Here is a 24755-nt window from a genome sequence, read left to right on the forward strand (position 1 = left end):
TGAGGAATGTTCTACTGGAAGCGCCTGTGTGATGCTATCACACAAGAAACAAATGAGATATGCTGACTCAGCAACGCCGGGAGGAGCCATTGTAGAATAGTTTCTTGTCTGGTAACTTTGGTCATGGAGCCCTTTTAAGAAATCTTCATCATCTGTCTTGCGGTATTCTTGATACTGGACAAACATTTAAATATTTTACATGCTGCTTCTATCGAGCTATCGAGAGACCAAATATTATCCATGACCTTCATTCGCTGCAAATCTACATTTTATAGATGCAACATACAGCTCTGGTCGGTAATAGCTACTTCATCCAGGTGGTTTTAAAAATTACATGTTATATGAACACCATCCAAAGTGTCTGATTATGTCCATTATGTGAGAAATACAGAAGAGACGGCTCACAGTACTGCACGTGACCTGATGCTCAAGAGCTGACAGACACCTGTTCACATGGAACCTGCAGTAATACGGTAGCAGATGATGGAAAGACCTTTGTGCTCTTTCCTCCAAGAGGGGAGGCCTGGAGTCAAAGTCTTAACTTTGCCGGTGAAGTACTACATCTCATCATTGTCAACTTCTCTGCTTGCAGTCAAATAATAAGAATCTTCATTATTTACTTCTAGGGGTTGAAAAGCTATCTCGGTAATGCGATGATCATATAGGTGCATGGCACCTTAGGTTAGTTCTCAGATGTTGTGATGGGCCATGCATCCATATTGCTCCTGCAACATAAGCCTAGGGCAACATGATGACTTTGATCCCATGACATGATATTTTCGACTAATGTCTGATATACTTCAGCTGGTATTTCTCTCCATTCATCCTGCAACTCTCTTTCTGAAGAGTTCTGTCAAAGAAGGTGGATGCTGTCCATATTTCTTGACATGATATTCCAGTTTGTTCCAAAGATGTTCAGTAGGGTTCAGGTTGGGACTTTGTGCAGCTGGTCCAATCATGGAACATCCATATCCTCAAACCAACGTAAAGCAGCGTAGGATGTGTGACAAGGCACGTTGTCTTGTTAGAAGTACTGCTGACCATTCCTAGAGTATTGTCACATTGTCAGCAGCACATTATTGTCTAGGATGTCAAGGTACACCTCCTTGTTCATGGTTCTTGTCACTACAAGCAACGGACGGAAACCAGACCCCGTAAAACATCCCCAGACCATAACAGAACCTCTGCCGTACTTAACTGTTGGCACAACACACTCCAACAAAAGGCATTCCCGAAGGCATCCTCCATACCCAGGTACATCCATCTGATTTGAAGATGGAGTATCCTGATTCATCAATCCATAGAATATTCTTCCATTACTCAACTGTCCAATGACGCCGCTCCTTGCACCATTCAGACTGATGCATTGCACTTTGTGATGGACGGCTTATGAGCAGCAGCATAACCCATATATCCAATAGCATGCAGTTCCTATCACAAACTATGACACCTCCAAGGGTCTGCATCTTAAATAGAATGGTTTAGGACATGTGGCATGCTAATAAAATATGATGCATTCTATTAATTAGGAGTCCAAATACTTTTGGTAGGATAGTGTATTATATTAATTGCATAATGATGTCATCACCCTAGACAGAGTGATATCACTTATATACATAATTTATTTTGTGGGTATAGGCCCTGCATAGTATGACATCATCACTTGTATCATCATCATTTGGGTGGTGGACCTAAAAAATGATTTTGCACCAGGAGCTTCAATCTTAGGTAATCCGTGGGGTACATAGAGCCTACATAGAATAAGGAGTGTAAATTTAGTTCCCTGGGCACTGTAATGACTTGTGGATATGAAATCCATAGATGTCTCTTTATACTTTGACTACATTACAGGTTTGGAAGTAAATTACTTCTTCCCTCTTATTTCCAGCAGCTTGTAACAAAAACAGCATTGTCACAGGCCATTAAACTGCGCAAATAAGCCAACAGTCAGGGGCTCCGCAGACATGTGGAGTAGTAAATTGCTGCTCTGTATTTTCTTACTATATTTCATGGAGAAGGAACCACATTTTATAAGTCACACCTCACCAGCCATGCACTTCTCTACAAGCCTGGCTTCCTGTCTGCAGCATACAATGTGAGCCTTTACTATAATGCACACTGGTTCTAATCCCTATGCATGCTAATGTGTCATAATCTGAAGACAAGAAACCCCGAGGAGTAAAGACGTCTGGGGTTAAATGTGGTTTAATTTAGCATGGCACAATGGTGAAAAATGTTACATGACACTTAAAAGGAATGTCTGTTCCCGCTATCAAGACAAAGGGTCAATTCTTCTAAGGGAAGACAGTAGCTACAAAGACTTGCTAAGGTAGTCCGTGCGCTGATAGCATTTCTGAAGGCAATAAGCTCTGTTCTCTATGAGTGCACATCATGATTGTTGATTTTTGAGCTCGGCGACAAATGGGAACATGCAGGAAGCAAGATAGGAACCTAAAGCTCTATAAGATCACGATGACAATGCAATGCCTGTTTTAATGAAGGGCCAATTTCTATTGGTACATAAAGTGGTTGTACTAAGATTGCAACTTATTCCCTATCCACAAGTAAGTGTATAAGTGTCTGATGGGTGGGAAAAGAGTGGTACCGTGTTTCCCCGAAAATAGGTCCTACCCCGATAGTAAGACCTATCGGGTTTTCGGGGGAGGCTTGAAATATAAGGCCTCCCCCGAAAATAGGACCTATCTTGGGTGCCACACCTAAAAAAAACTCCTCACATGGTCGGCGGTGTCAGCGGTGTCCCTGCGGTGTCGGTGTCGTCGGTGTCCCGGCGGTGTCCTCCTCCGTCTTACAGCTGCCTTCTACTGGCGGTGGGGCTTTGAATACCCCGCCTCCAGCAAAACGAGTGCTGTGATTGGCAAATCGAGCGCCGGCAGCCAATCACAGCCGGCGCCCGATGAGCCAATCACAGCCATTCAGTGAATGACATCACTGAATGGCTGTGATTGGCTAATCGAGTGCCGGCTGTGATTGGCTGCCAGCGCTCGATTAGCCAATCACAGCGCTTGCTTTGTTGGAGGCGCGGTATTCAAAGCCCCGTCACCAGTAGAAGGCATCTGTAAAACCAGGAGGACGCTGCGCCACCGCTGGACACCATCGGGAGGATTCAGGATGCCGCGGACCAGGTAAGTAAAAGGCCTTCCCCGAAAATAAGACACTGTGCCTTTTTTGGGGCAAAAAAAAATATAAGACAGTGTCTTATTTTCAGGGAAACACAGTATCAATTGAAAGGCAGTTGTGCATGTGCTGCATTGCTCCTTTCATCTCTCTGGATCTGCTGAAGTGAAGCTGATTATACAATCTTCATAGTCACATAGAGATGTAAGAACAGCGGTGTGCACACTCAACTGCTGCTCAATTCATACAGCAGGGACATTGACCCTATCCATCAAATGCTTATCACAATCCTGTGGATTTTTAAAGTGAAATTACTGTTTAAGGACTCCCATCTATTATCTAGAGAACAGATTGGATGCCAAGAACATATTTTGCTCTGACTGAGCTGATATGTTTGTGAATTATTGATTTCAATGAGCAGATTGTAACCCCTTATTTCTCCAATGGTGGCACTGAAGACAAATGGAACACTTTCTTCTCGTAGTTTACAGTTGATCGTTTGGGGTTCCCATCAGTCTTACACAATGTCAGGGGAACTTTCAAATAATATATTGTCTAGTTGTAAGTGATTATTGGAATAATCGGGTCTGGAATTCCCAACCCATTTTTCCAAAAATAATCGGGATGAGCCAATTCCAATTCCCGTTAAAGTCATTAGGAGTAAAAATCAGATTACTAATTTGGCCTTCAGAAGTGGCAGTTCTTCCATGAATGTGGCTCAGTGGTTTACACTGCTGCCTTGGTCCAAATCTCATTGAAGACAACATCTGCACAGACTTTGAAAAACTTCATATAGCTGTTGCCCTTAGGCCCAATGTACATGGGCAGACTTGAATTGTGGAATCCGCGCAGGGTACACGCGCGGACAATCTGCAGTTCAAGTCTCCCATAGAGAAACATGGGTGTCCGCAGCTGAATTAAAGCATGCGGATTTGCTTTGTGGACACTTTGGCCCGGAAAACAAATTGCAGCATGCTCCATTTCAGTGTGGATCCCGCACTGAAATGGAAGCCGTCTGATTCGCGGAAAGCAGGAGTTTAAAAAAACACTCCACTGCATATGTACGGCGTCGCGCCGGCCGGCGGTTCCGCACACATCCACAGTGAAGAAAACAGAAGATCCGGAAAGGCATGCAAAAGACACGGACAGGTAAGGAGTGTCTTTGGCTGTGGGCAGGGTCGGTTCCACTGCAGTCTCCCGCACAAAATCCAATCCGCCCGTGGACATGAGGCCTTAGTTAGATTAGAGTAGTGCTAACAACTGAAGCAACACTCTTGTTTTTTTTGCTCCAGAGGAGGAGAAAAACAAGAAACATAAAGAGAACATAACCACTATATACAGATGTGGCTCTTGAACCAAGAACTCCAATGCTGCGAAGCGCGTGCTGGAAATGCATATATTTGCCTACAGAGTTGTATAATAACGTATATGGAATTGGCACTTCCCTGTGACCTGTGACCCCAGGATGCTGCATAAAATTAAGTGACAAGTTTTCCATGGATCAGTTTCAGTGTGAATCCAGAATGGAATGGGAAAATCATGAGAAGTCAATGACCTCCAATGAGGCCTGGTCATCAGTGTTAGACTAACTAGGGCCAGGATTTCAAATACTGACAACTTTGTAGTTTTTCTCATAGAATGGTACAGAAAATATCCAGAGGATGATGTGATCGAGGAAAAAACAGGCAGCAAAAGGGAATTCTGTGGAAGCAAACAATTCGTCAATAAAAGGGATCAGAGGAGGATGTCAAAAATCATCCTGATAAATACTGCACAGTCAAGCAAGTTGCAGCTGATTACAATGCTGGTGCCCCAACTAATATGTCTGAATGCACAAAGGATGGGCTATGACAGCAGACGACCAGTTCCAGCGCCACTGCTGTCTAAGGGGAACGGAAAGGCAAGACTCTTGTGGGGCAAAAGAGCACAAAAATTGGATCACAGGGCCATGAAAAAACATCACCTAGTTAGATGAATCCAGATTTCGGTTGCACTATACTGATGGGAGGGTCAGAATTTGGTGCAAACAGCATAAATTGATGAAACCTTCCTTTCGTGTATCAATAGTTCAGGCCGGTGGAGCTGGGGTAATAGTGGGGAATGCTCTCCCTCTGCCAAACTGCCTCGATTCCATAGTTGGTATTTAGATTAAATGACCAGGATCTGAGTTATCTGTGTTCCGGGCAATTGCAGGTGAGTGTCAGCTGTATAACAAAGCTGGCACCTGCCGCTTGTGGACTGGGTTCAGCATCTCAGCCGGCTCCATACTCTGCCATGCAACATGTGACATACATGTATGTAACATATCAGGAAGGGGTTAAATGGGAATTACTTAATGTTTACTTTCTAATTTTGGGGTGCTGTGGGGAAATTAACCCTTTACTGCTCAGATTTCCTATATAACACAGCGAATCGCTTGGGTTCTCAGCAGCGACATATCATGTGATGAGCTTAGTGCTTCATCACATCTGCATTAGGGGGTTCTATTTTCGGCTGTGTTCGGACAGCAGGAGACAGCAACCCCTGGCCAAATGTAATCATGATATGACAGAATGTAACAGTGTTGGATGGACTCCATTGACAATAATAGGGTCGGTTAGATTTCCATCCATCCATTGATTTTGCCATATTCGACAGGACAAAACAGTGCTGCGTGCACCGCTATTTAGTCTTGTTTTTTGGTGGAAATCAGTGACAGTGGTTCCAAATGGAACCTCCAATGCTGATGTGAACAACCTGAAGTACAACCTTCTTGAATAATGGAGTAAAACGCAACAAGTCTAGTACACCATTATTTCCTATGGGAATGCCTTGTTTTATGTCAGCAGTCTGTCACCTTGGCTGATGACCTCCAATGATAAAGTCATAAAGAGAAAACATCTTGTACCTATTAAAGATGAAACTATACATTTAACCCAATTGGGTTATAGGTCAAGATTCTTCTACAAAGACGAATCCTAGGAGGCCATGTAACAGAGGGCACTCTGTGGCCGATCTACCAGTGCCGACATCTCCTGAATACCTGCATTCAAGCATCTTCTCTACCCAAGTAAAATAGCTCTACAGAATCCACATTCCAATCCTATCGAACAATCGCCCTTTCTAACCACAGCTACACTGACGGCTATTTTTACCCAAGACCATACAATCCAACTGTTCGCTAATACTCCGCTGCTCCATATGAGAAAATATCTCCGTCCACGAGAGAAACACCTGAAAAAATAGATTGAATGTCCCTTTTTCTCTTTTCCTGGGTCTGATTTATGAAGGGATTTTCTGTTCATTTACAAGTTTACCGCATTGTATGAATGATATGGTCATTTTACTAATACACTTATTAGTGTTTCTAGGGCTTCATCAACACCATCCTCCTCCTCCTCATCATCACAAGTATCATCATAGAACATACAACATGCCGATTCTACACTGGTGCCTTAAAAAATTTGTTAACCCATCAGAACTTTCCATACTTCTACTTACATTTGAGCTAACACTACATCAGAGTAGAGTAGATAAAGAGAACTAAATTAAGAAAATTACCGGTAGTCAAAAATATTAAACTTGGTCATTTAATTATTGAGGATAATGATCCAATATCACGTGTCTGTGAGTGACAAAAGTATGTGAACCTTTAGGTTTAACAAATAATGTGAAGGTGAAATTAGAGTCAGGAGTTTTCATTCAATGGGATGACAATCAAGTGTGAGTGGGCGGCCTGTTTTATTTAAAGAATAGGGATGCATCAAAGTCTGATCTTCACAATACATGTTTGTGGAAGTGTATCATGGCATGAACAAAGGAGATTTTTGAGGACCTCAGAAGAAGAGTTCTTGATACTCATCAGGCTGGAAAAGTTTACATCTTTAAAGAGTTTTGACTCCTCAAATCCACAGTAAGATAGATTGTGTACAAATTGAGTAATTGAAAACTGCTATTACCCTTCCCAGGAGTGGCTGACCAACAAAGATCATGCCAAGAGCAAGGCGTATAATAGTCTTCGAGGTCACTGAGCAAACCAAGATAACCATGAAGCAATTATTCCTATATAAGCCTAGCCTTGCCACTCCTTCAGTGCGTGATTATTGTGTTCCACCAACTAGGCCTTTTTCACACTAGTTAACGTTAATGCTTATGAGTCCTCTATCAGGAAGACACTGAACAACAATGGTGTGCATAGGAGGATTGCAAGGACAAAGCCACTGCTCTCCTAAAAAACATTGCTGCCCATTTGAAGTTTGCTGAAGATCGCCAGGATAGGCCAAAAAGCTACTGGAACAATGTTTCATGGACAGATGAGCCCAAAATAGAGTTTTTTGGCTTAAATGAGAAGTGTTATGTTTGAAGAAAAAGCCCCAATGCATTACAGCATAAAAACCTCATACCATCTGTGAAACATAGTGGTAGTAGTATCATGGCTTAGGCCTTAGTCACACGGGCGTTTTTTCACGCGATTTGCGCATCGCATGACGGATGCGCATGCGCAAATCGCGTGACCGGCGCCGAAAAATCGGCCCAAAAATCGCCCGAAAATCTGCTCCTAGCCGCGTTTCATTAGAAACGGGCCGGAGCTGTCCAGCGCATTGCATTCAATGGAGACGGCAATACAGCGGCTCCATTGAATGCAAGCGCTGCGGGCGAGTGTGGGATGAATTGTCGGGAAGGGGTTAAATATATAACCCCTTTCCTGCAATGCATCCTGAAAAGTGAAAAAATAAAAAAAATGTATGTACTTACCTGCTCCCGGCAGCTGGAGATCCCGGCGGCCGGCCTGCAGTGGGTGTGAAGGGGGTGTGACTCAGGCTTGCCCCTGATTGGCTCAGCCTGAGCCAATCAGAGGCTGATCTCAGTCACACCCATTCATGAATTCATGAATGGGTGTGACTGAGACTTGCTTCTGATTGGCTCACCGCTGAGCCAATCAGGGGCAAGCCTGAGTCACACCCCCTTCACACCCACTGCAGGCCGGCCGCCGGGATCTCCAGCTGCCGGGAGCAGGTAAGTACATACATTTTTTTTATTTTTTCACTTTTCAGGATGCATTGCAGGAAAGGGGTTATATATTTAACCCCTTCCCGACAATTAACCCTGCGCACGCCGGCAGCCCATTGCTTTCAATGGAGCGGCTGTATTGCCGCTCCATTGAATTCAATGGGCAAACATCGTTCTTCTCTGCCACAGCTGTTCCAGCTGTGGCAGAGAAGAATGATTTATCTTCTATATGTTCTCATTGGGGTCGGCGCTGCTGCCGCCGGCCCCATTGAGCGCATATAGAGAAGAGAACAGGAATCGCAGATCGCAGATAGGTGCGATCTGCGATTTCTGTTCTCTAATTTATCGGACGAGCGCATAAAAAGCGCTCATGTGTCCGATACCATTGCAAAGCAATGGTTTTAAAAAATCGCCGGACGCATGCGCATGCGCAAATCGCGGCAATAAACGCCCGTCTGACTAAGCCCTTAGGCCTGTTCAGCTGCATCTGAGCCAGGATGGCTTGCATCATTGATAGAATAAGGAATTCTGAACGATACCAGTAAATTCTGAAGGAAAATGTCAGGACATCTGTCCATGAGCTGAATCTCTAGAGAATGTGGGTCATGCAGCAAGACAACAACCCAAAGCACACAAGTCATTGTACAAAGGAAGGGTTCAAGAAGAGTAAAGTTTTGGAAGTCAGGACCTTAATCTTATAGAAATCTGGTGGAAGGACCTGAAGCGAGTAGTTATCAATTATTACCTGATATGTTTAGATGCAGTTATTGCTGCAGAAGGGAGTCTCTCCAGATTCTGAAAGCAAAGGTTCACAAACTTTTGACACTCAGACGTGATATTGGATCATTTTCCTCAATAAATAAATCATCGAGTCTAACATTTTTGACTTATTTGTTTGATTCGGTTCTCTTTAACTACTTTTAGGTCTTGTGTGAAAATCTGATGTAGTTTTAGGTCAAATATAAGCAGAAATATGAAAAAGTCTGAAGGCATCACAAAGTTTTATGCACCACTATATATAGGGGTTCATTTATCTAAGACCGTTGTTTTACACCTCCATCTTAGATAAGTAATGCTGCAGTAAGATGTGTGATATCCAATAAGAGATATAAGCCTCTTATCACATCTTTGGCTGCCCGTCTGCTTCCTCATCTATTAGCCAGAGCAAGGAATATCTCCTGATCTGGAGGACCTAACACATTTGCACATTTCATAGACAGCTCATTGATTTCTAAGTGAACTGTGTAATGTTTAATTTCTCCTGTGGCGGCGCTGCAGACAAAATTAAAACTTATCACTGTCTTCCCCCACTAAATTTTAAGAAGAACTGATTGTCCACAGTGAACCACCCTTTTTTAATATAAAGACACCATCAAAAAGCATTAAAGAGTTACCTGGAGAGATAGATTTTATTCAAATCCAGTCCAGATCCAGCATTGACATCACCGTCACTTCTAGCCACTAAGCCAGTCCCTTTCTCTGTCATTGCCAGTGCAAAGAAAGGGGATGGCTTAGTTATTGAAATTAGTTAGTCAGCCCCATGACCTCAGGAAGGGAAGGAGAAGCTATGCAACTACACCACATGACCTTGTGTCGGAACCAGACCGGAAGCGGAGGTGCTGCTGCATACAAATATGATTCTGGTAAGTATATCTCCCTTTAAGAGGCTCTAAGAAATGTACACAGGAGAATTGGGAAACTTAAGGTCTATTTACTGATGACACAAAGCAAGTAGGGAAAGCTAACAATAGAGAAGAGAGAGAAAGAAATCAAAAAGATCTAGACAAGCTTGAATAGTCGGTTAACAGAATGGTATTTAACATGGAGAAATGCAAAGTCCTACATCTGAGCGAGATAAATGAAAAAAAGCATATCCAGAATGGAAGGAATTGGGCTAAGCAACAGCACATGGGACAAAGAGATGGATATACTAATAGGTCATAGACTGAACATGAGTCAAGAGTGTGATGCAGCAGCAAAATAGGCAAATACAATTCTGTGATATATTAAGAGAAACACAGAGTCTAGATCACATGAGGTAATTATCCTCCTCTACTCTTCCTTAGTGAGACCTCATCTGGAATACTGTGTCCAATTCTGGGCATTTCACTTTAGAAAGTTTTTTCTAATATCTAATTTGTGTCTCCTCCCTTTCAGTTTCATCCCATTGCTTCTAGTCTTTCCTTGTACAAATGAGAATAGGGCTGATCCCTCTGCACTGTGACAACCCTTCAGATATTTGTAGACAGCTATTAGGTCTCCTCTCAGACTTCTTTCCCAGAACATTCCCAGATCATTTAACCGTTTCTCATAGGGCATGATTTGTAGACCGCTCACTATCTTGGTAACCCCATTTTCTGAACTTGCTCCAGTTTGTCTTTTTTAAATAGGGGTGCCCAAAACTGGACACAGTATTCTAGATGAAAGTGTCTTTCATCACTGCATCTGTGATTTTCAATAACAAAAACAACTAGAATTGTCTATTAAAAAGCTATGGACACTCATTTTTAATTTTTATTTTCAAAAATTGATGTCCTTTTGGATATAAAACATTTCTCTAATTAACTACTATCGCAGTGTTCCTGGAGGACAGAGAGCAAGTGAACCCCTATGTAATGTACCAAATCAAATTCTCTAACTTTCCTGTGTCATATAAACTTGAAATTTAACATGACCATTCTTGATTATTCAATTCTAAGCGCAAAAGTAAGTGACCCCCTATGTAATGTAACTAATAACACACATCTGTACTGCACAAACGTAAAATTTAGCACAACCATTTTTTAGGTCGTAAATAAAAAAAGTAAAGGGGTCGCAACTTTGGTATTCAATTCTAAACGTGAAAAACTGTGTGAAAATCCGCGATACATGAGAGAGCTCTTTTCTTAGAAAACAGAAAGCCTAGGGAAATGATTTGTATACTGAAGAGAATTTATCTCACCAGTATATGCACAGTATATACTGAGCAGAATCTACCTCACCTTTTTGTGTATATACTGAGGAGAATATAACTGACCTCTGTGTTTATATACTAAGGAGAATCTACCTTACCTCTATGTGTATATACTGAGGAGAATATAACTGACCTCTGTGTACATATACTGTGGAGAATCTACCTCACCTCTATGTGTATATACTGAGGAGACTTTACCTCACCTTTATGTGTATATACTGAGGACAATCTGCCCCACCACTATGTGTATATACTGAGGAGAATCTAAGTGATCTCTGTATGTATATACTGAGGAGAATCTACCTCCCCTCTATGTGTATATAGTGAGAAGAATTTACCTCACCTCTATGTGTATATACTGAGGAGAATCTATCTGACCACTGTGTACATATACTGAAAGGCTGCAAAATTCATAAGGAAGCAGCCATGGACTGCGGAGATGGAGCATGCCTTTAAGGCCAAAAAGCAGCTGCAACCTCCAGTCTGGGGGTGAGTTTGAATAAAAAGGGGTGTTACCATTAAGGGTAAAAAGTGTGAGTGGTGGCACATTCTGCAGAGGGACATCGGTACATGCAGTCTGAGGAGAATCTAACGTTCTTCTATGTGTATACATATTTTTTCCTCGGTTCCTCTGAAGTAACCATGATTTCATAAAATTTTCTGTGCGAACAACCGGTAAACACCTGTACCAAGTTAACTCGGGCGAAACCGTGGATATATCAGCTAGTACAGAGCACAGCGGATTCAGTGTGGAGAACTGGTTAACAATCTGCTTGACTCTGTATGAACCAGACATTACACTGTCAGCATTCTCTCCCAGATGAGGTTGCATGGCCTTATAAGTCTCTTTACTCACCTTCTAGGTGTCCCACACCACTTTTAGGTGCTCCCCTTGGGGAGAGACTATACCATCCCCCTACACACTCACCCCCTAGGTGTCTCCACACACTTTTTAGGTGCTCTCCTAAGGAGACACGACACCCCTCCTGACCTACATAGCAAGCCTTTCATGAGCTAAGCCAGAAAGCTACTTCACACTGAAGGGGGCAAACACCCTGAAACAGCTGTATGTGCATGGTTTACTGGTTTGCTTTCCTAATCCCAATCATTGTTAAGACTTGTTACATTGATTTACAGGAATGCTGCCATCCAATAGGTGGTGCTACAGAGGTATTGTTCCATCTTCCTTATTTGCCATCTCTCCCAGGCACAGACAGCTGGCAGTGTGATGTAACTGCAAGTGCTGAACATTTTCCCCAGTAATAAAGTAATCATTCATCCCTTCCTCCCTTGGTTGTAACATTAAATGTAATTGTCTCCACCTTTTCTACTATAGACTGCTAGTTTCATATCTCCTCCACCCCCCCCCCCCCCCCCACTCATGCCCATTCTGTCATTCAGTGCTGAGAAACAGTTTGTCAGTTTTCCTATCTGATGGATTTTTAAAAGAATCTTAGTCCTCCAGCTTACAGTAAGTTAGAACATACTGTAAGCACAGAAAGAAAACGGTTGTTATTTATTTAATGAAAACCAATTAGAGAAGTATTTTATTTCCAAAAGTACATTGATTTATTTAAAAAAAATTAAACAAAGGTATCCATAGACTTATTGCTCCCTAAAATAGTAGACGCCATTCTCTTTTCTTGTGAAGGACCAAAATCATCCTGAATATTACTGGCCCCAGTAGTAATAGCATCCTCTATATTCGCCCCAGTAATAATAGGCTCCCTAATTGCAGCCCCAGTAGTGATAGTTCCTCCCATTGCTGCCCTAGTAGTAAAAGGGTCCCCCATTGCAACACTAGAGTAATAGGGTCACCCATTACCACCCCAGAGTAATAGGGTCCCCCATTGCCACCCCAGAGTAATAGGGTCCCCCATTGCACCCCAATAGTGATAGGGTCCCCCATTGTGGCCCCAGTAGTAATAGGGTCTCTTATTGCTGCCACAGTGGTATTAGGGTCCCTCGTTGCTGTCCCAGTAGTGATAGAGGCCCCATTGCCACTATGCTCTTCAAATGCAGGGAGAGGAATGGGTTAAAGGGGTTGTCCTGCGCCGAAACGGTTTTTGTTTTTTTTCAACCCCCCCCCCGTTCGGCGCGAGACAACCCCGATGCAGGGACGTAAAAAAAAAACCGCTAAGCGCTTACCTTAATCCCCGCGCTCCGGTGACTTCTATACTTACCGGCTGAAGATGGCCGCCGGGATCCTCTTCCTCCGTGGACCGCAGCTCTTCTGTGCGGTCCATTGCCGATTCCAGCCTCCTGATTGGCTGGAATCGGCACGTGACGGGGCGGAGCTACACGGAGCTACACGGAGCCCCATTGAAGAAAGCAGAAGACCCGGACTGCGCAAGCGCAGCTAATTTGGCCATCGGAGGGCGAAAATTAGTCGGCTCCATGGGAATGAGGACGCTAGCAACGGAGCAGGTAAGTAAAAAACTTCTTATAACTTCTGTATGGCTCATAATTAATGCACAATGTACATTACAAAGTGCATTAATATGGCCATACAGAAGTGTATAGACCCACTTGCTGCCGCGGGACAACCCCTTTAAATTACTTATTGCACACAGTCTTCCCTGTCTCTGCTGCACTGCTAACCACTTCCTCTACCTGAAGCTAGAGGTTTATCAGTGCGGATTACACCAGGGGTGATTGGGACAGCCGTGGCCCTTTTGGAGTCTTGGGCCCAGGGTGGTCATCCCAATAAGCCCTATTATAATCCGCCATTAGCCCCCACTCTACTCACTGCTGTAGCAATGTTGAAACAGTCTGTACTGAGGAAATGAACATCCTGGACCTGCAGTTGGCATAGCAACGTGGGTCACATGACTGGACCCGTCTCATGTGATCTGCGTTGCTATGCCGACGGCAGGTCCTGGACCTTCATTTCCTGAGTACAGGCTGTTCCAAAACTGCTACAGCTGTAAGTAGAGCGAGGACCTAGACCCTCCGTCGGAGCCCATGATAATTGCTCAGGGAGCCCACTTTCCCACACTTTCCCATACCTCAAAATCCCTAACACAGAGCTGGATTGGAAGTTGTCTACTCCCTTCTGGGGTCTGAGCTAATGTTCAGTAACCTCTCAGATTTCTATAAGTGAAATTCATCTTTAAAGCTTTTTTTCCATTCAGTGTATGTTTATAGATGGATACAAATGGGCAGTGACAACCACTCTGATCACACTTCATGCTTCAGATTAACAGTAGTCACTCAAAAAAGAAATATGAAAAGCATTTGTATAAAGAAGGAAAACTCTCTAGCAAAGCTTCTATATTACCTCCGACCACTAAACAACAAAACCAGAGGGGGACGGGTTGTTATCTACTGTTGTTAACATCCTGAAAAGAACATTAGGGAGGAGCTTTGTGAGTCGAGTCCCATTTGTCAACTGCTCTCAGCCAATTAGCATTGTTAGAACACTTCCAATGGAGTTAATTGGTCTACACCATCTGATTTACAGACTCACAGCTTACAGTGCTCCTCCCATAAGTCCTTTTCAGTTGGATGCCAAGTAATATTTGCAGTCCCCACCCTCAAACACTAGTTGTAGTGGAGTCTTTTTCATTCGGATGCCAAGTACTCAATAAAGTCCCTTCCTCATACTCTATTCCTTGTAGCTATGTACTTGAAGCTCTTAGCATATACTAATTTAATCTTTGATTGACATTTTAAAGATGTCTTTGTTTAAACTGCCTGAAAACAGAAGCAAGTTGAATTTAGCAGGGACAACTTATACACATGCATGATTGATTATTTACAAGTCATGCATTATTTACCTACCTGTGGTCTATTAGTCCCTTAGTGACTGCCAATATGGCTTTTTATGGTAATCATTAATGGGCTTTAAACCTGCAAATACATCTGTTTCAGGTGGTGGCTTGGCTGGCTACCAACAGCCAGGCTCCAGCTCTAACTGCTAAGAGCAGAGAAACCTCATGTCCTGGCAACTTAACTCCTTAATTGGCACAATCAATAGCAACTACAGTTTTTTGATGAAATTACAGGGGAGGGGAATCCTCCGGTCACCCATCAGCACCCCGCAATGCGATCACAAGGTACCAATGTTTTCCCATGGCAACCGAGGTCCTGACAAATGCCTCAGTTTCTACCATGTAACTCAGCCTACTAGACCCCACCTTTGGCAGAGTCAAATAGATTGATGTCATAGGCATTGTAGAATGCATTACATAAGTAATGCAGTGTACTGTCCTAGCAATCGAACAATCCCATCTTCAAGTCATCTTGAAAGGCTAAAAGTAGTCTCAAACATGGTTCGATAAAGTTTAATTTAAAATAAATACTAATTTTTCCCCACAAAAATCTGTTTTAAATGCATTAAACACCAACTTTTTTTTAAGCAGCACATAATAGGTGTTACTGCATTCGTATCGACCAAACAATAAAGATATTTTGTTATTTCTCTGACTTGGTGAACTTCACAAAACTAATTTAAAAAAATAATGCCAGAATTGCTGTTTCTTTTATTTGCCTCCCATGAAATGTAATAAAAAGCAAACCAAAAGTCACATGTGCCCCAAAGTGGTACCAACAAAAACTACAAAGCCTCCCGCAAAAACCAAGCCCTCACAGAGCTTCGTTGCCAGAAAAACAAAAATGCTATCGATCTTAGAATACGATGATGTAGATTCAAGTGTTTTTCTTTAAAAACATGGGGCAGATTTACAGAACTGTCTAAAAGAAAAGCTTTCTCTGTTGCCCCTATCAACCAATTACATTTTAGCTTTCATTTTACTACAGCAGAATACAAAATGTAAGCTGCACTGTGATTAGTTGCTATGGGCAACCAAGAAAGTTTTTCTTTTAGACAGTTTCATAAATCTCCCACGTGTTCTTTTGGTCTAAAGTAGTAACAATTACATAAAGTTGGTCTTGCAGTACTCATGCTGATCCAGATAAGAAAATTATCATGTTATTTTTACCAAATGGTAAACACCATGGAAGCCAAACCCCCCCAAAATGGCGGAATTTCTGAGAGATTTTTCGATCTCACCCCCAAAAGTTATAGAATACATTATATATACCCCAGAGTAATAAAAAAATGCAACCTGTCCCACAAAAAAAAGCTATTGTCAATGCGTTACGGCTCTTGCAATGCGACTATGCAGATTGCTTGGGCCTTAAGGCATATGATACTGGCATGGATATGAACCAACCGAAAAACATGGAGGGTCACCGAGGGTCGTGAATGACTAAATGGCTTGCAACAACAACATGAGGCGCAAAATAAGAACTAAGGGGTTAACCAAAGTGGCAACTATTTTCTATCGATTGTTAGCCAAATATTCTCTGCAGGTCACATCTCTTACAGTCCCACCACATCAGTAAAATTTACAACTATTTCTCAAATATTGTCTTAGACAACCCTGCTGATAATAGAGCCCATTTAAAGCTGCGGCTATATATCAGTCTTGTTTGGAGGAACTGTCTATATACCCAAGAAAAAGGCAGCTGGAGGTGTTGAAACTGTCTGTAAAACTGTCTAGGACAGCTGAGGGGTCAACATACCAAACTTTAGTAAGAGGTTGCCAGATGTTAAACTTTCCCTTTAAGAAAACAAAGATGTTATAAGAGATATATATATATATATATATATATATATATATATATATCAGAGCTTAGTTTACATAACCACCAATAGCTGCATAGCATGTATATACTGATAATAAGGAAGCAATTCCAGCATGTCCCCTTTGGTCATGGAAAGTCATCTGTCACATGTTGTAATGTATTACAGCTGTATTTCAATCATGAGACTAAACAGAATGTGAGACTACAGGCACACAGATCATTAATAATGTCTCCAATAGAGCTGTGGTTCAGGCTTCCTTACAACTGGTGTGCTCCTTTAAGACGAAATATGCAAATGACATAAAATATACAGTCATTTAGTGAAGTAATACGTGCAGCAAAAATCTTGCGGAAATAAGCTCTTAGTTCTACCGCCATAAAAAATGTCCCCTATCTACTACGGTTCACCCAATTTGCCAGCCCACAGAACGCGACCTGTCACTTTACAGGTAGCTGCAGCAATCATGTATATCAGTTGTACGACCTAAGAATATAATACTTACTGGGAATTGTAGTCCTAGTGAAGAAGAAGACTTTGTCTAACTATTTGCTCACTAAATTGAAATGTGTTAGTTGTTACAGTCCAATAATATACAGAAAGCTCTATGTTTGCCCGATTTTCCTAAATTCCAAATCCCCCCAAACAATGACCTACAACAATTATACATTGCAGCAGGTTCACAGGTTAATAGTCGGATAAGGAAAACAGTGGCATACCGCTTGCCAAGAATGGCTGATCAAAGCCGCTTTAATGAAGTAATGTTTCCAAAGCGTCTACATGTATTTAAATACTTCCTATCCGAGCCTTTCTTATGCCTTGACCAATGAGATATTAGTGAGAGTCGCAGCATCCTGCTGGGGCAGACTGTACAATCCTGGCCCCATCAGTGCAATGGATTATACACATGCCTTCACTTTACATGAATGCAGCCTGTATACATCGCTATGGAATATGGCACCGCTAGATCAGTTACAGAAGACTGTAAAATGAGTCAAACATGTATAAGACAAGGTCCCCATAATTAAAGCCATCGGGATACCTGCATCCAGCACCAGGCATCTGTCACATCATACATCCTACTAAGGCAAAGTGCAGCCAGCAACTTAAGTGCAAAGAGGGGTTCCTTACTGTATAGTTTGTCCACCTTCTCTTTTCTGGTCTTGGTTTGAGGAGCACTGAGGACCGTGCAGGTTTTTAATTCTGGGAGGTAAAAAGGGGGCCCCTCCCATCCTGAAATTGGAACTGCAGGAGCCAGCCTAAAGAACAACACAGATTAGCACTAAAGCTGTCACAGTCCAGTTACACAGGAGTTCTCCTGCTTGAGATACTACGCCTGCTGGAGGGAGAAAGTTAGGACCTAATTCCAGAGTATTGTCACTTATTGATACAAGTAGGAATGTGACACCTACAATTGATGGCAACATTGTATTCATCGTCCGTTCTGCTCTTAGTTTGACATGTACAAAGCATTTCAGTTCCTTATTCTACAACCTTGTATATTTCTCTTGCAAACTTTTTTTTTTAGGTTGGCACAGAAATAACTCCTAACCACAAACTAGGCCAACATTCATGGCATCAATGTGTTCGAAGTGAACCCAATATTTCTAGGATAGTAAGTACAGTAGCAAAACACTTTCACTTGACTTTTTTCAATGGCTTTTGTTTAACAAGGTGTCAATTAAAAGTTTGCTGCAACTGAGCATTTAATGTGTTAAGTGTCACGTTTGCTACATAGGAAGTTTCACAGTAATCTGATTTTTTTTTAAATCACACGCCGTCTTAACCCTTTGCAATCCAATTTTGGATTCGGGGTTTCCTAGGGGGTTTTCTCTTTCTACCATTATACAATGACACCATCTGCTGGCTAGGGCCAGTACTGCAATATGGGGCATGCTGGAGAGCCCCCCCCTCACCTGACAACAGAGCGGACAGTATTTATACAGTAAGAATACCGTGCCGGACGTCCTCCAACATTGGAGCCGTACAGCCTTCAATCGGAATGTCTTTAGACGTCAGACAATGAATAGGAAAGGGTTAATATTATCTTTGTGCTCATGCACCTAATATATGTAGAGTCACACGACTCTTTATATACACTGTTGACCAAAGTATTGTTACACATAGAGAAGGTGATGAAATTTGATTTTTTTTCCACATTTTTTAAAATGGTGTTGGGTTACCTTTTGGCTCAGTGACTGCAGTGACCCTCCTAGGTTGCAAATTCTGATTGATATGTAGGGGGTTTTGCCTCCATTCCTCAAGGAGAGCTTCACATAGTGATTCGGGGGATGATGGGCATGCACACTCTAGTGCGACCCAAAGATGCTTGATGGGATTGAGATCCGGACTTTGGGGTGGACCAATGAAGTTTGCAGATGTTCTGTTTCTCAAACCAAGCCTTAACATTGCATGTTGTATAACATGGTGCTCAGTCATGTTAGTAGAGGCATGCAGCTCTACCAAAGTATTGCCACAAGGTAGGTAATGCCACATTGTCCAGAATATCTCTGTACCCATTGGTGTTGAGGATGGACTGGACTATTACCAATGGCTTAGTCCTTTCCAGATGAAATACCCCCATACTATAACAGAACTTCCTCCGAACTTCACAGTTGGGTTGATACAGTAACGTAGAAACCGCTGTCCAGGCAACTGCCACACCCAAGTGCAACTATTTGATCAGGAGGTGTTGTGCTGGGATTCAGATGCTGACAACACTTGCTTCCACTCTTTTGCAGTCCCAGAACAACACTCCAAGCACCATCGCAGGCGATTTTGTGCATTCACTGCTGTGATGTTGGGTTTATGTGCAGCCACTCATCCATAGCAGCCCTTTGCATGCAGTTCCCTAAAGATGGTTCTGGTGCTAATCAATGTTCCAATGGTCTGTGAGAAAGTGTTTCAGCAGACAATGTGCGAGATGCCTTCACAGCACATACAAGGCTTTGATGTCCATGTTCTTCCAGCTTACAAGGTCCCTGCACACACTAGATGTTTTCCACTTTTGAATAATATTGCCAGCAGTGGACTTTGGAAAGTTCAAAAGCTCTGTGATGTCTCTTACTGATTGGTTGTTTAGGTGATTCCCCATAACCATAAATGAAACAGAAAGGCATAGTGTAAGCCAAAACACTCTGTGAATGCAATCTCAGGACACAGGTAAATGGTTTCACCCAGAATGTACAGTGGCCAAAGAATAAGGACATACATATCCTATGTACAGAACATCTAGCTGCAATGAGGACCCTGGAGAGAAAGGGAACCCAGACTATGTTGGCTGCATCCCTTGTTTTAATGGGTGCTAGAAACCATTCATGGATCCTATCTTGACAGTCCCTATAACGTAAGACACAAAAAAGACGGGAATGAAGGAGATGGGGGAAACATGTATTGTGCTCCATTGTTAACCATACCAGAAGGAGACCCAATTTTTTCAAATTTTCTGTTGGACCCCTCATTTCTTTGCATACGTCTGACAAGGGCTAAGGGTATAATCAAAAAAATTGGTTTACTTTGGATTTCAGAGCTGAAATCTACCAACCTAGTGCCAAGTGCAACAGTAGGAAACTCCATTTGACCTAGCAAATAAAGAAGAACTAGCAATTTCTGCCTCCACATATTAGTTACATATTTTTGTAATATCGCGGAAAACTGGTCTTCTGGAGTTACCTGCTTTAGACAATACCTACTTGTTAGGCAATAAGAGGATGACAAAGTGTCCTCCTGCTGGGACTCCAAGCAATCAGCTGTTATCTGTGGGATCACCTTGGAGTAGGAGTTTAATTTTCTTGCAGTGGCGCCACAGAGAGAATTAAGCATTACACGGTATTTATTGAATTCAGTGAGCTATCTAAGTAATATAGGACAGGACAGGTCCTCCTGAGAGAGAAGTGCTCCTTGTAACCATTTGTCACTCTGGAATATCACTGCAAAATTCCCTACATTAATGGGCTGATTAATGGGCTCCAAATATAGTGCATATCCAGTATATAAGAAGTAGTGGTAAATCACAATTTGTTGAATCAGGTAAACCAGCTGGATAAATCCACAAGAACCAGATATCAGTCCTTTAACACCGATGTCATAAGGGGGAAGAAAATTGGGAAGATAACCAAAATTCATTAGCATTCTTTCTCTAGTAATGCTCTCCATTTATACATGGCTGTGGAACCCCTACCCTGAAAAGGGTGCCACTGCTTCACGGCGGCTGTCCACTGTTGTGCACCTACACAAGCTCTCTTAAGTCAAACCAAACAATAAAATAGTGATCATAGTCAAAGTTTCCAATACATTTCTTCCTCTGGATGAAAAAAACAGGTTTCATCAGGTGATCAAACAACAAGAAATTGTGAGTTACAACAGCTGCTTATACCTCTACACTTTATTTTGACCCCCCTTATTCATTTCTGTTGCGTGTCTGTTAGCACTGTTGCCTTGCAGTGTTGGAGTCCTAGGATAAAATTTGACCAAGGACAACATCTGCATAGAGTTTGCATGTTCTATCTGTGTTTTTGTGGGTGTCTTTTTCATAATAATCACCTGTTTTTATATAGTGCATATATTTATTGAGGAAATGGAAAACTAAGTAGCATGGTGACTCGGTGGTTGGCACTGTTGCCTTGCAGTGCTGGAGTCCTAGGTTCAAATGTGACCAAAGACAACATCTACATGGAGTTAAATAAAGGTGATTATTATGAAACACAGGTAGGGCATACAGATTCCATGCAGATGTTATCAGCTTTAAACCTAGGACCCCAGCACTGCAAGGCAACAGTGCTAACTAGAGATGAGCGAACGTACTGGGATAAGCACTACTCGTCCGAGTAATGTGCTTTATCCGAGTACCTCCCCGCTCGTCCTGAAAGATTCGGGATGCGCTGCGGAGCGGGGAGCTGCAGGGGAGAGCGGGGAGGAACGGAGGGGAGATCTTTCTCTCCTTCTCTCCCGCCCGCTCTGCCCCGCTCCCCGCTGCGACTCACCTGTCAGCAGCGGAGCGCCCCGAATCTTTCAGGACGAGCGGAGAGATACTCGGATAAAGCACATTACTCGGACGAGTAGTGCTTATCCCAGTACGTTCGCTCATCTCTAGTGCTAACCACTGAGCCACAGGAAAATCACTACCAGCGCCATGTTTGGCCAGGATCATTATTATTAGTTCGGACCAAACCGAAATTCGGCAAAGGCTGATCCGAGCTTTTCAATGGTTTGCTCATCTCGACTTGAAGAGAATATGTCTTACATTGTAAATAAAGCTCATCGCGAAAACATTGCAATAATTCGGTTAATGCGCCGTATATCTGCCATCGAAAAAATGTTTTACCAGACTTAAAGGGGCTGTACCAATATAGACGTTTATTACATAGAATAGGTAATAAGAGCCAGATCGGTGACAAGCTCACTACTGAGACCCCCCCCCACGATCTTAAGAACGGGGGTCCCCTGTTTACCCCTCTCCTCCTTACTGGGGGCTTGCTGCTCCAACCCCCACTACAGTGGAGAGAAGACTGAATGGAGCAGCCGTGACACATGCGTGATCCCACTCCACTCATCTTCAATTGGACTGCTGGAGATGGCTGAATGCTTGTATTCAGCTATTTCAGTCAGCCCTACTGAAATGAATGGAGCAGCACTGTGCATGTGCGACTGCCAGTCCATTCAATCGCCATATCACTGCTGGGGGTGCAGTGCCCCTGAAATGACGAGAATGGGGGGACACAGGACCCCCATTCTCAGGATTGTTGGGGGTCTTCACCGATCAGACTTTTATCACCTATCCTATACATAGGAGTTGAAAGTATATTTTGGTACAACCCCTTTAAGTCCCTATTAGCAATTATCCTTATTTTACTCCTACTTACTATGTGCCGTGATCACCTCCGTGTGTTTATTTACCAAATAGTCCCGTTACTATCAAGCATGAATAGACCTTGTAAGTAAAAGTACACGAAATTAATGAAATCTATTCTAAGCTTTCAGTACACTGTCTGTGCTTCTAATTTACTGGCTCTTGACGTCATTGTGTCATCTTAGTCATAAATGGAATTTAGGCACCTGGATTCATCATCATTTGCCGGTTTGCCTACAACTACGTAGCTAGAAGCTACAGTGCTCGGTACTGTACAAAACTACATCAGTGATTATATGTAATTATAATGGAAAATTCCACCGTGACCTCAGTTTGAGTGCCAACGCTGGCATTTCTAGATTTGTATGTTGGACTTTGCATTCCAGGCACCAAAAGACAATTTTAAACTTTCTAGGAAAATGACCTTAAGCCTTTTTTGTTGGCCTAAATGTTCCTTGTCATATATAAAATTGATATTATAAATGGTTACGTTTATGACCATTATCAGAGTTCAGTTCTCACAGCTTTTCAAAATGTAGCTAACATCCTTAGGCTCATGGACAGTACACCAACGGTAGCTGTATATACTAGAATACTACATGCAATTAATATACTGTTAAAGTTCCAGATTTCGCAGCTGTTATGGGTCTTGTGTCCATTTCCCAACCTTACTTGCTGTTGATGGTGGTTATGACATAGTAGGCCCTCATTCCAAGTTTTGTTATTGACCCCCATAGTTGCATGTTTACTTGCAGTTTTGAATTAGTGGTATTTAGACTTTGCATAGGGCTACTGACAGCTCATAGTGATTTACCTATTACATGGGTAATTATCAGGGCCAAGCATTCCTCTGAACATATATTTACCCTACAGCTGGGCCGTGTAAAGGGACTAATGATTAGTTGATCCCTGATGATTAGTTAAACCCTTAGTTGATTTGTCGGGTAATTAGCTCATTTATAGAAGCATCAAAATGTGAAGAGGAGGATGTACAACTGTCGATCTTTGTCCCTATAAGCAGATTATTGGCTATCAATTCATTTTTTTTTACACAGGTCAAGAATTCAGCTCATGTAAAAGAACCATTAGACTAGAACTATTGGCAGGGATTGAACCTGTGTCCACCTGCACTCCAGTCAGCAGCTTTCTTCTTTGATCCATCCAGCACTTAGATAGCTTGCTTTCTGGACCTTAGCCTGGTTCCCGTTTCCCTGATCCATTTCCTTGTCTTGGCTCCGCCTTGCTCCTAATTAGAGACACTATATAAACCTGGCCCTGTCTCTCCCCAATTGTGTAATTATTGTGCTGCACAGTCTTACTCAAGTTCCTCTCCTGCCTGCTCCTCTGCAAACCTAACTGAGACCTACCCATACCAACTTCTAGCTTTCCTCCTAACCATACCTGCCTCTTCCTTTGTACCGCAACCTGAGACCTACCAGTACTGACTTCTGGATTTCCTAATGACAATGATACCGGCCTCCTCCGTTGTACTGCAACCTGAGACCACCTTTAAGATAATATCCTTACAGAAGCAACTTCTGGATTTGCATCATTCAGGCTCAGATGCCTGCATGCCACTGCCAGCAAAATTTGGTGGGGATCATCACTGCTATCAAGGTTTACTCAACCAATGGTAAATCTATTTTCAGATGCAGCCCACTTTGTTTACTAGTGACAGGGAGAAGGTCATCAACCCTCATCAATCTCACTGAAAAGGCACTTGCATGGGCCTCGTCATTTGTGGAGAGTAAAAGTAATCTCTTCGTTAGCCTTGCTGCCTTCTTGACTGCTATGGATCAAATCTTTGAAGATCCCAATTGCTGTGCCACAGCTGAAGGTAGGTTACACAACCGACAACAAGGCGAAAATTCTGTTGCAGAATATATGGAAGAATTTTGTCGCTGGGTGACTGATACTATGTGGAACCAAGCAGCACAACTAAGCTAATTTTGTTGAGGATTATCCGGGTGTGTAAATGATGAACTTGCCAGAGTGGAGACCCCTGGTAACCTGGAAGATTTTTTTATCCAGCTATGTATCCGAATTGACCAGAGACTTTTTGAGTGGCGAAAGGAGAGATTGCGGGGTTTTGGCAACCCCTTTCCACCACTGAAAAAGAAAGGCGCTGTGCTGAAAATCTGTGCCTTTATTGTAAAATCCCAGGACACTAGACCTTAAACTGCTCAAAGTTCCAGAGGACCAATCCAGCTGCCACAAAACAAGGGAATGCCGTTAAACAA

At 42.6% G+C, this 24755-nt stretch overlaps 1 protein-coding gene across 4 annotated transcripts in view; it reads right to left on the minus strand.

Annotated features, from left to right (window-relative positions):
• Window positions 1-17875, minus strand: part of MATN4 (matrilin 4) — a 51887-nt gene extending 34012 nt beyond the window's left edge. For 3 of the 4 annotated variants that reach the window (XM_066587658.1, XM_066587657.1, XM_066587655.1), the window contains exon 1: window positions 17710-17764. In XM_066587658.1, coding sequence (XP_066443755.1) covers window positions 17710-17745 — 36 coding nt within the window. In that variant the 5' untranslated portion in view covers window positions 17746-17764. Of the gene's footprint in view, window positions 1-17709; window positions 17765-17798 lie in introns of those variants that run through there. The other variant, XM_066587656.1, reaches the window with a different exon arrangement.
• Window positions 17876-24755: the final 6880 nt, after the last annotated feature.

Source organism: Eleutherodactylus coqui, chromosome 13 (genome assembly GCF_035609145.1).
Source record: "Eleutherodactylus coqui strain aEleCoq1 chromosome 13, aEleCoq1.hap1, whole genome shotgun sequence".
NCBI lineage: Eukaryota > Metazoa > Chordata > Amphibia > Anura > Eleutherodactylidae > Eleutherodactylus > Eleutherodactylus coqui.